General features: G+C 44.1%; 1 protein-coding gene across 1 annotated transcript in view; it reads left to right on the top strand.

The window, feature by feature from the left end:
- Window positions 1-4,880: 4,880 nt before the first annotated feature.
- The window catches only part of LOC126191255 (venom carboxylesterase-6-like), a 201,908-nt gene continuing 192,875 nt past the window's right edge, over window positions 4,881-13,913 (top strand). The window contains exon 1 of the mRNA XM_049932068.1: window positions 4,881-5,100. Coding sequence (XP_049788025.1) covers window positions 4,891-5,100 — 210 coding nt within the window. The 5' untranslated portion in view covers window positions 4,881-4,890. The remainder of the gene's footprint in view (window positions 5,101-13,913) is intronic.

Raw genomic sequence — 13,913 nt, 5'->3', positions numbered from 1 at the left:
GGGGAGCAAAATAACTGATGATGGTCGAAGTAGAGACGATATGAAACGTTGACTGGCCATGGAAAGGAAAGCGTTTCTGAAGAAGAGAAATTTGTTAACATCGAGTATAGATTTAAGTGTTAGAAAGTCGTTTCTGAAAGTATTTGTTTGGAGTGTAGCCATGTATGGAAGTGAAACATGGACGATAAATAGTTTGGACAAAGAATAGCTTTCGAAATGTGGTACTACAAAAGAATGCTGGAGGTTAGATGGGTAAATCACATAACTAATGAGGAGGCATTGAATAGAATTGGGGAGAAGAGAAATTTGTGTCACAACTTGACTAGAAGAAGGGATCGGTTGGTAGGACATGTTCTGAGGCATCAAGGGATCACCAGTTTAGTATTGGAGGGCAGCTCGGAGGGTAAAAATCGTAGAGGGAGACCAAGAGATGAATACACTAAGCAGATTCGGAAGGATGTAGGTTGCAGAATGTACTGGGAGATGAAGAAGCTTGCACAGGATAGAGTAGCATGGAGAGCTGCCTCAAACCAGTCTCTGGACTGAAGACCACAACAACAACAACATCCTTTTAATGATTCGCATGGATGGTTTAGATTCGTCTGTGCATTGTGAGGCTCCTCTCAAACCCCTCAGAGGTTGGAGTGGGCCTTACTCTGGAATCTAATTCAAGATTGAGTTAAGCCATGAGATGTTCTTGAAAAAATGACAGGGGTGGTTTCCCGTTGCCTTTCACTGTTTAAATTTCGCCGCCCCTAAAATGGAATCAGGCGCCTTTTGTACCACTCCTCTGGAGTGCAGGCGCTACTGGTTTGCTCTTACGCCACCGACATCATACCGAAGTCCACCTTCTCCGACGCAGGTACCTTTGAGTTCTTCACCGTAACCGTGGCAACGAGCCCTATGACATCCGGGGGCAGAGGAACCCTGGTTTCTTAACGAGGCTTATGCTCCTCCCTTTCCTTTCTTTCCCAGTCATCACTAACAAGATTACAAGAATAACACCGGGTTTGCTACCAGTAATAGCAGATTTAGATGCGTGAAAAACTAGCCTTTGCTTAAAATGGAGCGAAAATTAGCCACACTATATTCATTCAGTATTTCGAAATGTGAGTACTTAGCAACTTCCAACAAACTTTAAACGTATTTTCAAATCTTTCTTAAACTTTTTTCATACATTCTTGAAATCAAGTAAATACACAGGTGGAAAAAAATTCGCAACCCAAAAAAAAAAAAATTATAGAGTAATGAAATTTCGGGAATACATTTTTCTAGGTAACGCATTTGAGTGATTAACGTTGCAAGATCATAGGTTTATGTAAGTGCGAGGTCACAGCAAATGTGAAATGCTGGTACATTAATAACTGGTGTAAACGCTACAATGATGAATGCAAGCACGCAATATTGCATGTGTTCTGTTTTACAGGTTCTGGATATCAATTTGTGGGATGGAGTTTGTAATCTTACCCTTCCATACATCGTTATTAAAATCCTCATTCTTTGCACAAATTTTGAAAGCTTCGAGAGACAAAAGAACAACTTTTTACTTATCTTCATTATCTCGTTGTTGTGGTCGATGGCTCAAAGTATTGTCTAGGGGTACATTCTTGCAGCTGAAATTTCGATTTTGTACCTTCTTGAAGACTAAACAACTCATGAAGATTTGCCTGTATAATTCTTCAATTTTATTCTTTGTCACATTTTTCAACATCACACCGTTTTTACATTGTCCACGTTCAAAAAAAAACAATAATTACATAGTTGGTGACAACCTTAGAAAACATATACTTGCCGGCCGGAGTGGCCGAGCGGTTCTAGGCGCTACAGTCTGGAACCACGCGACCGCGGTCGCAGGTTCGAATTCTGCCTCGGGCATGGATGTGTGTGATGTCCTTAGGTTAGTTAGGTTTAAGTAGTTCTAAGTTCTAGGGGACTGATGACCTCAGAAGTTAAGTCCCATAGTGCTCAGAGCCATTTGAACCAAACGTATACTTCCATCAGAGGCATGCCCAGTACTACTTACATTCTGCGGTACTCACATTAATCCAAAGAATTTACAAACCAAAAGAGTTTACAAACTTTCTTTACCGAAGAAGACTCTTCACCAAATTATATCATTATTTTATAAATAAATTCAGAAATAAATGTAGTAATTAGAGCTAGATTGTACAATTAATAATACGAATTTTAAGTATACCAGAAATTTCGTAAATTCAAATATTTTTAAAAGAAGAGTAATTTTAACTGTTAGAACATACCAATTGTAACACATTTAGCCTGAAATATAATACATCGCATACAAAATCATATGAATTCTTTTAATGAAACAGCTGAGATAATTTAACCTATGCAAGAATCGATAGTATACATGATATCGGTTATCTCTATAAAAAAAGGTAATGTTAGAGGAGGGTGATTCATTGTAAGTCCCATGGCTGTAGCGCTTTGTCGGTCGATATAAGAACGGTTAATATTGTTTATGAATGGCGCTGGAGTTGTCGTCCGATCATGTCCTGTATGTGCTCAACTGGAGACCGATCTACTGATCGAACAGGCCAAGGCAATATATCAACACTCTGTAGATCATGTTGGGCTATAACACTGACATGTGGGCGAGCGTTGTCCTGTTGGAAAACATCCCCTGGAATGCCTGTTCATGAATGGCAGCACAACAGGTCGACTGAGCTACAAAAAAATGGTTCAAATGGCTCTGAGCACTATGGGACTTAGCTTCTGCGGTCATCAGTCCCCTAGAACTTAGAACTACTTAAACCTAACCAACCTAAGGACATCACACACATCCATGCCCGAGGCAGGATTCGAAACTGCGACCGCGATCACGGTCGCAATCAAGTCGTCTGGGATAACAGCGAGAGTGCTCCCACTTTCATACGAAATCTCACTCCCTGACCATAACTCCAGGTGCAGGTCCTGTGTTTAGCAAACAGACAGGTTGGTTGCAGGCCCTCAACTGACCTCTTTCTACAAAAACAAACGTCCATTATTGGCACCGAAGCAGAACCAGCTTTCATCAGAAGAGACAACAGACCTCCACCCTGCCCGCCAATTAGCTCTCGCTTGAGACCACTTAAAGTTGCAAACGACGGTGGACTTGGGCCAGCGGAGTGCACGCTAAGTTTCTGGCTCGGAGCTGTCCTTGAAGTAAACTATTAGTAATGCGCGTAGTTCGTTGCGTGACTGTGGTGCCAACTGCGGCTCAAACTGCTGCCGCTGATGTAGTAGAATACACCAGAGCCACACACCGAACACAACAGTTTTTCCTCGCGGTAGTGCGATGTGGCCGTTCAGAGCCCGGCCTTCTTGCGACTTTACATTCTCGTGACCACTGCGTCAGCAGCCAAGTAAGGTGGCTACATTCCTGCCAAGTTTTTCTGCAGTAACGCAGAAGAAATATCGAGGTTCAAACTCAGTTAAGTGTTGATAATTGTGTCTTTGTCACCTTAAAGGCGTTCTTGACTAACATCAAATTACCACGTGCAATCTCAAGCGTAACGTTCACGACCGTTACAGCTCGTATTTAAGGCATATCTGAGTTCATCCTCATACTGTAGCTGCTAACGTCACTCTCAAGCGACTAACGTGAAATTTGAACAGATATGAGGGTAATCCTGAAAGTAAGGTCTCCTATTTTTTTATAAGTACATAGATCCGTTTATTTCTACAATGGCTTACATCAGTTTACAGCTTGAACATTTAGCTATTTTTCGACATAGTCACCGTTTCTGCCGATGCACTTTTGTAGACGCTGTGGCAGTTTTTGTATGTCCACGTCATACCAACTCGCCGCCATGCTGTTCAGAAAGTTATGAACCTCTTCTTTCACTTCGTCGTCGGAGCTGAATCGCTTTCCGGCCAAATGTCCTTTTAACCTAGGGAACAGGTGATAGTCACTGGGCGTCAAGTCAGGACTGTAGGGTGGGTGGGTGATTATGTTCCACTGAAACTGTTGCAGGAGAGCAACGGTTTGCCGAGCGATGTGTGGGCGAGCGTTGTCATGGAGAATGTGCACGCCCTTGCTCAACATTCCTCTTCTCCGGTACTGAAGTGCCCGTTTGAGTTTTTTTAGAGTCTCACAGTACCTGTCAGCGTTAATTGTAGTCCCAGCGATTCAGCTTCGACGACGAGGCGGAAGAAGAGGTTCATAACTTTCTGAGCAGCATAGCGGCGAGCTGGTATGACTTGGGCATACAAAAACTGCCACAGCGTCTACAAAAATGCATCGACAGAAATGGTGATTATGTCGAAAAATAGCTAAATGTTCAAGCTGTAAACCATTGTAGAAATAAACGGGTGTATGTACTTATAAAAAAGTAGGAGACCTTACTTTTGGGATTACCCTCGTATCATCTTTGAGATGTAGAAACACGCCTTTCAACTTTGTTTATATTGCACAAATCTATCTTAGTGTTGCGATTTTTTTCCGTCAGTATACTTATCGCATTAATACATCTGTGAAGCAATCAGACGATTTTAGGTGGTTAATACACGGGAATTCGATTCCTTAAAGGATCATGTGTTTACTTGTAGCCTACTCAAGATTTTAGAAATTCATACTCGACGCAATCAGTTGTTCATTGACTGACATCAAGCACAACAGTGTAGGCGGTTGATTTGGACGCAGGCACGTGGCATGCACCTATCACGAGCAGTTGAGTTTAGTCGCTCGTCTGAAGGGGGGGGGGGGGGGTTATGCTCGTATACGACGCGTAGCAGCCCGGCTATCACGCCGCTTTACAGCTGCCTGGGCGATGCCGCGGCGCCTGGTCCAACTGGGCAAGGTGAGCGCGTCCTTGCCAGCTGCCCCCTCCCCTCCCCCTTCTTCTTAGCCTGTGGCGGCTGGCAGCAGACGAGCAGGTCCACAGTTCGGTTATGTCGCCCGCCATGTCGCGCTGCAGCCTTCCCGTGTTGCTGCTGCTGCCGCTGCTGACGACAGCGGCCGCTTCCTCGGCGCGGCCCGTGGTGCAAGTAGAGCAGGGCGCTCTGCGCGGCGTCACCTTGCGATCCTCCTCCGGCCGTCCCTTCTTCGCCTTCCGAGGCGTACCGTACGCCCGCCCTCCCGTCGGCAAGCTACGCTTCCAGGTATTCTCGTCCCGTTCCGGCACTATTTTTGTATGCAAGACACACGGTAGCACTATAAATAGCGGCAGCGGCGAGAGTGAGGCTGGATGTATATGGCGCAGTGTAGCACAGGCAGGTCGGACAACGCGAGGCAGGGCGGCACACGGGCAAAAGCACACCGGCAGCGGGCAGCTGGCGCAGCTACAGTGGCCACAATCGCTGCACGAGTCTCCGAACCAGCTAGCAGTGGCGGTATTACACCCTTGCTGGTGCAAGAAAGGACGAGAGAACCGTACCTAGGTGATTCGGTCCCCCGGCAGAACAGCCAAAGCTTTTGTAATTAGGTTTAATAACAATAAGTCACAGCAAAACCGAATGTCCAGTAAAGTTTGTTGCAAGAACTACGTGGGTTAAACGTTTATCACAGCCCGCATCTCGTGGTCGTGCGGTAGCGTTCTCGCTTCCCACGCCCGGGTTCCCGGGTTCGATTCCCGGCGGGGTCAGGGATTTTCTCTGCCTCGTGATGGCTGGGTGTTGTGTGCTGTCCTTAGGTTAGTTAGGTTTAAGTAGTTCTAAGTTCTAGGGGACTGATGACCGTAGATGTTAAGTCCCATAGTGCTCAGAGCCATTTGAACCATTTTTGTTTATCACAGAACTTAGTAGAGACTTCAGGCTTTTGGTGCTTTAGCAAGTGTCAGAGTTCCGTTTACACTAGAATAACAAGAAATGTCGGCTACATAAGCGAGGCCTACTTCCAAACGTCTTCCGGCACTAGGTGCGGAACAATACGTCCGATGTCAATTGGCAGATTATACACTTGTGAGTCCCGGCGTACATATTTTTCCACAAAATTTCGGGCGAACTGCCGGATGTTTGTAACTTCCTGCCACAATATTTTGGCGCAGAGTCTTCCGGTCAACGTCAGGTGATACTGGCGAAAACGCACTGGGCTCTGGTATTTAAGGCCTCGCCGGCACATGCGTAGTGGATTCACTTGGCGTTGCGCGTGCGCTACTTGAGCGCGTTCGATTCTGCTGCGCCGCGCGCCCTCCGAGGTGAAAACTCGCCACATCGATATCAATTCGATTGCCTTCCCGCGGTTCCATCTCAGGACTACGCTGGCTACGGAGGTCACGAAGTCTTTCAACGATTGGATTCCGTGCCGAATTCAATTGAAATCCGCCGTCTCGATTAATAGGAGACTCACTGTCAGACAGTCGTATTTCCGCGGATTCATTAATAACAGAATTCCAAAAATTAGACGTATGGGCCACAATTTTGATCTCACTGTATTTCATTACATGACCAGTGGAAATACGGTGTTCGGCGATGACAGATTTACAAGGCTGAAGGAGGCGATTATCCGCTGATGTTCTGCAATGCGATCCTGCACAGTACGCGTCGTTTGCCCTCTATCAGATTTTCCGCATTCGCATGGAATCCTGTGAACGCCTGCCTTGCGCAACTCTAGGTCATCTTTGACATATCCCAACAGCGACGAAATTTTTTTCAGGAGGGCGAAAGATTGCTTTCACTTTCTATTTTTTAGTATTCTGCCTATTTCCGCTGAGATATTGCCAATATACGATAAATAGGCAGTCGTTTTTAAAGGCCTCTTCCTCTTCTTTGCTCTGTCGCTTTCAGGCCTGCAGCGCTCTCTCCACTTGCTGGGACGAATACCCACTCTTCATAAACACAGTCTGCAGATTCGCCAGTTCCGTTTGCAAACTATCGTGTCAGAAATGAGCTCGGTGAATCAAGGTCTTCAAAACACCCATCGTTTGTGCCGGGTGATGGCAACTAGCGGGTTGCAAGTAAAGGTCTGTGTAAGTGGGCTTTCTATATACTGAATGACCAAGTATGCCATCGCTCTTACGTTGCACCAACACGTCTAAAAACGGCAGGCATCCCTCCTTCTCCAACTCCACAGCAAATTTTATGCTTTCGTGTATGGAGTTCAGATGTTATGCGAGAGTTCGTAGACGATCCAAACCATGAGGCCAAACTATACAAGTGTCGTCAACATACGAGGCAAATCTTATATAGGGAAAACGACGCGTACTGTTCTGGATCGCATTGCAGAACATCAGCGGCATACTCGCCTCCTTCAGCCTTGTAAATCTGCCATCGCCGAACACGGTATTTCCACTGGTCATGTAATGAATTATAGTGAGATCAAAATTGGGGCCCATACGTGTAACTTTTGGATTTCTGTTATTAATGAATCCGTGGAAATACGACTGTCTGACAGTGAGTCTCTTATTAATCGAGACGGCGGATTTCAATTGAATTCGGCATGGAATCCCATCGTTGAAAAACTTCGTGACCCCCATAGTAGTCCTGAGATGGAACCGCGGGAAGACAATCGAACTGATATCGATGCGGAAAGTTTTCACCACAGATGGCGCGCGGCGCAGCAGAGTCGAAAGCGCCCAAGTAGCGCACGCGCAACGCCAAGTGAATCCACCACGCATGTGCCGGCGCGGCGAGGCCTTAAATAGCAGAGCTCAGTGCGTTTTCGCCAGTATCACCTGAAGATGGCCATAAGACTCTGCGCCGAAATATTGTGGCAGTTAAGTTACAAACATGCGGCAGTTCGCCCGAAATTTTGTGGAAGAGATTATACATTTGTTTACACGCGAGTTCAGCTTATTGGAAAAGAGTATAGCTTCTACATGCACAACGACTACCGACTTCCTTTTTTCTTTTCAATTTATGTGGCAGATCGTGCCGACCGAAAATCATGAGCAGGAAAAGTACTGGTTGGAGGGGGGACTAATTCAGGCCTACATCTATTGTACCTTGTTCGCTTGCTTCTTCCAGCTTGGCGTCTCGATACAGTCCTCAGTCGGGAAGAGTCAGAAGCTCTTAGTCAAGCAGTAGCTTTCATTCAACCAACGGCACCTAAATAACAAAACCTTAGCGCACATGCTGCGACATCATGATGCGTCGGCTACATTGTAATCGCTGCATGATTCTCTCTTATACACATGTACATAAATGCGGAAACTTTCGACAGCTAACAGAGGACTGCATATTCCGTCGCGTTAGTTCCTAAAACTTAAGAGAACTCATAAAAAATTGGAGTTATTACCAAGTTGGATCCTGTATCTTTAGAAGCATAATATCTATAGATACCAAGTTTTATCAGTCAGGCACTTATGGAATATCCTTGGTGCAAATCGAATTTACAATTAAGTAACCAAGTCAGACCTTTACTCCATATGTAATGATAATAATTTTCCTCGAAGACGTACAACATTACAGCTACGGAAACTTATAAAATATTTACTCCAAAATTCATCGTCATGGTACTGAGCCCATTCCATATTGTCACTTTTTGAGGAGATAAATATAATCCTCATTTTTAATGTAAAAGCTTATTGACGTGTACAAATACGCATTGCTAGACAGATAAGGAAGCGAGAGGAGACAGAGAAAGAGAGAGAGAGAGAGAGAGAGAGAGAGAGAGAGAGAGAGAGAGAGAGAGAGAGAGAGAACCATGGTCAATGGAAGGGGGGAGGGGAGTGGGGGAGGGAAGAGACTGGTGCGTAATATTAACGTTTCATATTATGAAATATATTGGGACTTCAGAAATTAATTTATACATGACGTCCCACGGCAAGACCATTACGCAACGGGAGTGGCGCATTGTTAGAAGAGAGTACATGAGCCAGTTGTATCAGAAACAGCTCTGCTGCGGTGCGGATAAGGGTCTTTTTGTTGTTGTTGTGGTCTTCAGTCCTGAGACTGGTTTGATGCAGCTCTCCATGCTGCTCTATCCTGTGCAAGCTTCTTCATCTCCCAGTACCTACTGCAACCTACATCCTTCTGAATCTGCTTAGTGTATTCATCTCTTGGTCTCCCTCTACGATTTTTACCCTCCACGCTGCCCTCCAAAGCTAAATTGGTGATCCCTTGATGCCTCAGAACATGTCCTACCAACCGGTCCCTTCTTCTTGTCAAGTTGTGCCACAAACTCCTCTTTTCCCCAATTCTATTCAATACCTCCTCATTAGTTATGTGATCTACCCATCTAATCTTCAGCATAAGGGTCTTACTGCACGCTAGTAATGTCACACGTGACGCCATTATGACCCTTTAACAGGTGCATCACAGTGTGCGAGTAACGGTGTGACAACTGGAAACGTACTCCAAAGTTAAAGTACGCGGGACAGTCCGATATTGTGGGAAACACTTCTAAACTGCACACACTCACCGTGAAATTAAGGCGGAATATGATCCGCATGCGATGTCACGTCCAGCCGTAGTGAAATGGTGCCAACAATATGACCAAGGCCGCACAGACTTTGGTGACGCTGACTGCGGAGGAAGGCCACTAACATCGATCACAGATCACAATTCCTAGGCAATTTAGGAAATGATTCACAGCAATTGCAGTGTAACTATCGCGTGCGTTATTTAGCAGACGCACATCTCAAGAGGCAGTGCTCATTCCATCGTCCACGGTCGTACGGAGTATCGGAAATTGTACTCAATTTGGGTTCCGTGATCGCTGTCACCTGCACACAAAGGCGTAAGGCTTATGGCGGTTCTGGATTGTCTTCAGGGGTTTCTCTGTGGGAGGCAATGACTTCCTAAGCTGAATCATTAAGGCCGATGAGACATGGGTCCATCAGTTCTCATCAGCAACAATGAGAGTGTCTGTCGAATGGAGGCACATCTCCTCATCTCTGCGGAAGAAATGCAAAGTTGCGCCATCAGCGGAGAATGTCATGAACACCGTTTCTTCAACTGTGAAGGAGCTGGGTACACATAGAGTTTATGACAAAGAGCACTAAGCAACACTGACGTCGCTGTGCAACGCCATAAAGAGTAAGAGGCACAGAAAATTAAGCAAAGAAACTGTTATCCGACACGACAATACAACATCCCAAAAAGCACACAAATGCAAGTTTTCTTCAATATTTTCGACAGGAGATTTGGATGTATCCGTCGAACAGCCCAAAGCTTGCACCATGCAGTGTCCATCTTTTCAGAAAGCTGCAAGAACATCTAGTGAAAAGAGATTTTCCAACGATGTGGACGTTCTTACAGCGGTTCTCGAATGGCAACAGCGTCATGTATCTGTGTCAGTTTGAAGCGTAGTACAGAATTCAGTTAAAGCTACTTGGCCTGCCATAAAAAGTGTAACTTTCTTTATGAAGTCCCCTCATAACACAAGTAATTTACGTAATAGACTGTGTTTATTTATTTGCTAGATGAATACTTTTTCATTCATTTGCACATGACTGTATGTTTTGTGCCATATACATCATTTTTTCTCTCTGTAATGTTTTTTAAGAAAATATTTGCACAGCACACCGTTGTTTAAATTTTGATGGAATCAAGTCATCATCACCATCGTCTACATTTTCTAGCCTCTGTTTAGAACAGAGTTCTCACCATCTTTTTCTGTCCTCTCACCTCGTTTCTTCCTCCACTCTGTCCCAGTCTTCTCCTCTCTTCATCACACATTTCTTCACTCAAACAATCCGTCTGTTTTTCGGTCTTCCTCTTGATCTCTCACTTCCTATTGTTATTTCATGAGCCCGTTACAGAATTTGCAAGCTCTCATTCTTTTAATACGCCTGTACCATATTACTTTTGATCTTTTTTATGGTCTCTTGCATGGGCTTCTCTCCCACTATTTCTCTCACTGTCACATTCCTCACTCTGTGTGTTCCAGTTTAAGTCCCAATCTGCTTCTTTGAAATTTCATTTCGCAAGCCTGTATCCTGCTCACCTGCATTTCTTCATTACCCACGTTTCTGATGCTTATGTCAGTACTAGAGCACAAAACGCTCAATATAAAATTTTCCATGCTCCATATGAAGCTTCTTACACTCTGCGGGAAAACATGGGGTTGCCATCTCCTTTCACTGATGTCCCTGTCATTCCTCGTGCTGTCTTCTGTTATACATTCCAGATGTTCGAAGTTTTCCACTTTCTTTAGTGCTTTCACTCTCTTACTTACATCTGGTACTACGCTCCTCTTACTCATCAGTGTAACCATTACTCACTGCTTTGCATTCATTTCAATTAATATTGTCCATCCACCCCCTGCTGTAGATTCAGCCTTTTGTACTCTCCTCCTCCATTTCGCCACGTCAATAAATAATACGCAAAAACAATTGCTTTCATATTTTTATCTCCTGTTCACACTGCCACCCCTGTCATTATCACAACCATAAAGCGACGAAAAGTAGAGGGGATACTGCAACCCCTTGCTTCAACCTCCCTTTTCTGCCCAAACTAGTCTCTCTTCTCTCTTCCTATTTTACACAACTCACGCGTCCTTGATATATTTCATTCATTCTACTCACAGCAAGACTTCGAATTTCACTTTTCGGAGGGTTTACCAGATATTATTACGACTATGTTGTTCTGGTGCATAGTTCACATGGCCGCTGCTAGACAGTGTCACAGTCACTGGATCCATGATAGAACCCGTGGGAAATTCAAAAATCCAAGGTAGCATAAGTGGAAAATTAAAAAAACGCAAGATTTTGACAGTGCTGGGAACTTTACACACAAACACGTAAGCGCATGTATTTATATATGCTATATTAGCTTAAAGTATTCTTTTGCTGGCACTCGTGGCTGCTCAATCTTTGTGGACACCTATCATAACCTTAATTGTACGTTTCTCTCAACATGCAAATTTTACACTACTCTGGAGATCAAGGCATCTCAGTCCAAATCACACACTTTTTTATTCACTTGCTTAACATAATATCAGCTGGCCCAATATAAAGCACAGTTTTCTGTTACCTACTTCTGCTTCATACTTGCTTCTTTATCGGACGTCTTTACTAACTTTTTATCACTACACTCAAAAAATGTCCAATGCTGTCATCTCATCAACTCCTCACATCGTATTTCAGCGTCCACACTTTCTCACTCCCTCACAATGCCATCAACCATATGGCTTTAAAATATAGTCCCCACCTTATTAACACGTTCAATCGCTCTGTTCATGTTACTCATATATGGTTTCTAATTTTGTACTTTAACATTTCAAGGCAATCACCCATTCCTTATATCCTTCCTTCTAAGTTTACTTGCCTTATATCCATATTAACCTTTAGACCACCAGCTAGATTCATGATATGTTAACTCCCTGTACTTCTTAGATAGAATGACAGCGAATAGATCACAGAAGAGGCTAGAACAAGGAAAGAACTATTTCTCTAGACAGTTGAGATGTGCCCAGCTGCAATACTGTGAAGTCTCTCAGAAAGTGAGAAGATCCATATAATTCTAGATTACCTCTTCTCTACTTTGCTTCTGCGCTTTTATGACCATGTCCTGTTCTGTGTTTCTCAACTGGTTCTCTGTACCAGAACTGATCCCTCCCCACACTCACTGTCCTTGGCTTAGGGATACTGGGCTCCTCGTGCACTCCTCCCACAACCCTTTTGTTGTATAAAAGATTCTATTATAGATATGCCTTGTGTATGCAACTTCATAACAGACAAATCAAACTTTGCTCCACAGATACACATATTCAAAATATCTACTCCAACTATCAAGTTCACACAGCTTTGGAGTGACTATGAATGCGTGTTCAAGCACTACGTCCACAATTTTCGTAGGTGTCATTTCTGATGAACATCTTTCGATATCTTTCCAAAATTTTCACATCAGAGACTGATGACAGTGCCATATCATTTTTATTCCAAAACCTTAGAACCACTATCTACTAATAAAATACTTTTCAAACACCATATGGTTATGGCAACAATAGGTCTACATCGAACGCAAGGGGAACTGTCTCAACTTCTGCTAAGAGACTGTTAATTATGCCCCTCCTATCAAGATTTACCCCCCCCCTCCCTCCTCCATGAACGACGGACCTTGCCATTGGTAGGGAGACTTGCGTGCCTCAGTGATAAAGATAGCCATACCTTAGGTGCACCCATGGTGGAGGGATTTCTGTTGAGATACCAGAGAAACATGTGGTTCCTGAAGAGGGGAAGCAGCCTTTTCAGTAGTTGGAGGGGCAACAGTCTGGATGATTGACTGATCTGGCCTTGTAACATCAACCAAAACGGCCTGGCTGTGCTGGTACCGTGAACGGCTGAAAGCAGGGGGAAACTACAGCTGTAATTATTCTCGAGGGCATGCAACTCTACTGTTTGGCTGAACGGTGAAGGCATGCTCTTGGGTGAAATATTCGAAAAGGTGAAATAATCCCCCATTCGAATCTCTGATGGGGACTACTCAGGAGGACGTCGTTATCAGGAGAAACAAAAACGGCGTTCCGTGGATCGGAGCGTGGAATGTCAGATCCCTTAATCGGGCAGCTAGGTTCGGAAAATTTTAAAAGGGAAATGGTTAGGTTAAAGTTAGATATAGTGGGAATTAGTGACATTCGGTGGCAGGAGGAACAGGACTTCTGGTAAGGTGAATACAGGGTTATAAATACAAAATCAGATAGGGGTAATGCAGGAGTAGGTGTAATAATGAATAACAAAATAGGAATGCGGATAAGCTACTATGAACAGCATTGTGAATGCATTGTTGTAGCCGAGATAGACATGAAGCCCACGCCTACCATTGTAGTATAAGTTTATATGCCAACTAGCTCCGCAGATGAGTAGAGGATTGAGAAAATGTATCATGAGATAAAAGAAATTATTCAGATAGTTAAGGGAGCCGAAAATTTAGTAATCATGGGGGAATGGAATTAGATCGTAGGAAAAGGAAGCGAAGGAAAAGTAGTAGGTGAATATGGACTGGGGAGAAGGAATGAAAAAGGAAGCCACCTTGTAGAATTTTGCACAGAGCATAATTTAATGAACACTAACACTTGGTTAAGAATCATGAGA

This window comes from Schistocerca cancellata, chromosome 1 (assembly GCF_023864275.1).
Source record: "Schistocerca cancellata isolate TAMUIC-IGC-003103 chromosome 1, iqSchCanc2.1, whole genome shotgun sequence".
NCBI lineage: Eukaryota > Metazoa > Arthropoda > Insecta > Orthoptera > Acrididae > Schistocerca > Schistocerca cancellata.
Note: the sequence above shows the minus strand (reverse complement) of the source record. Positions and strands in the feature narration are given on the sequence as shown.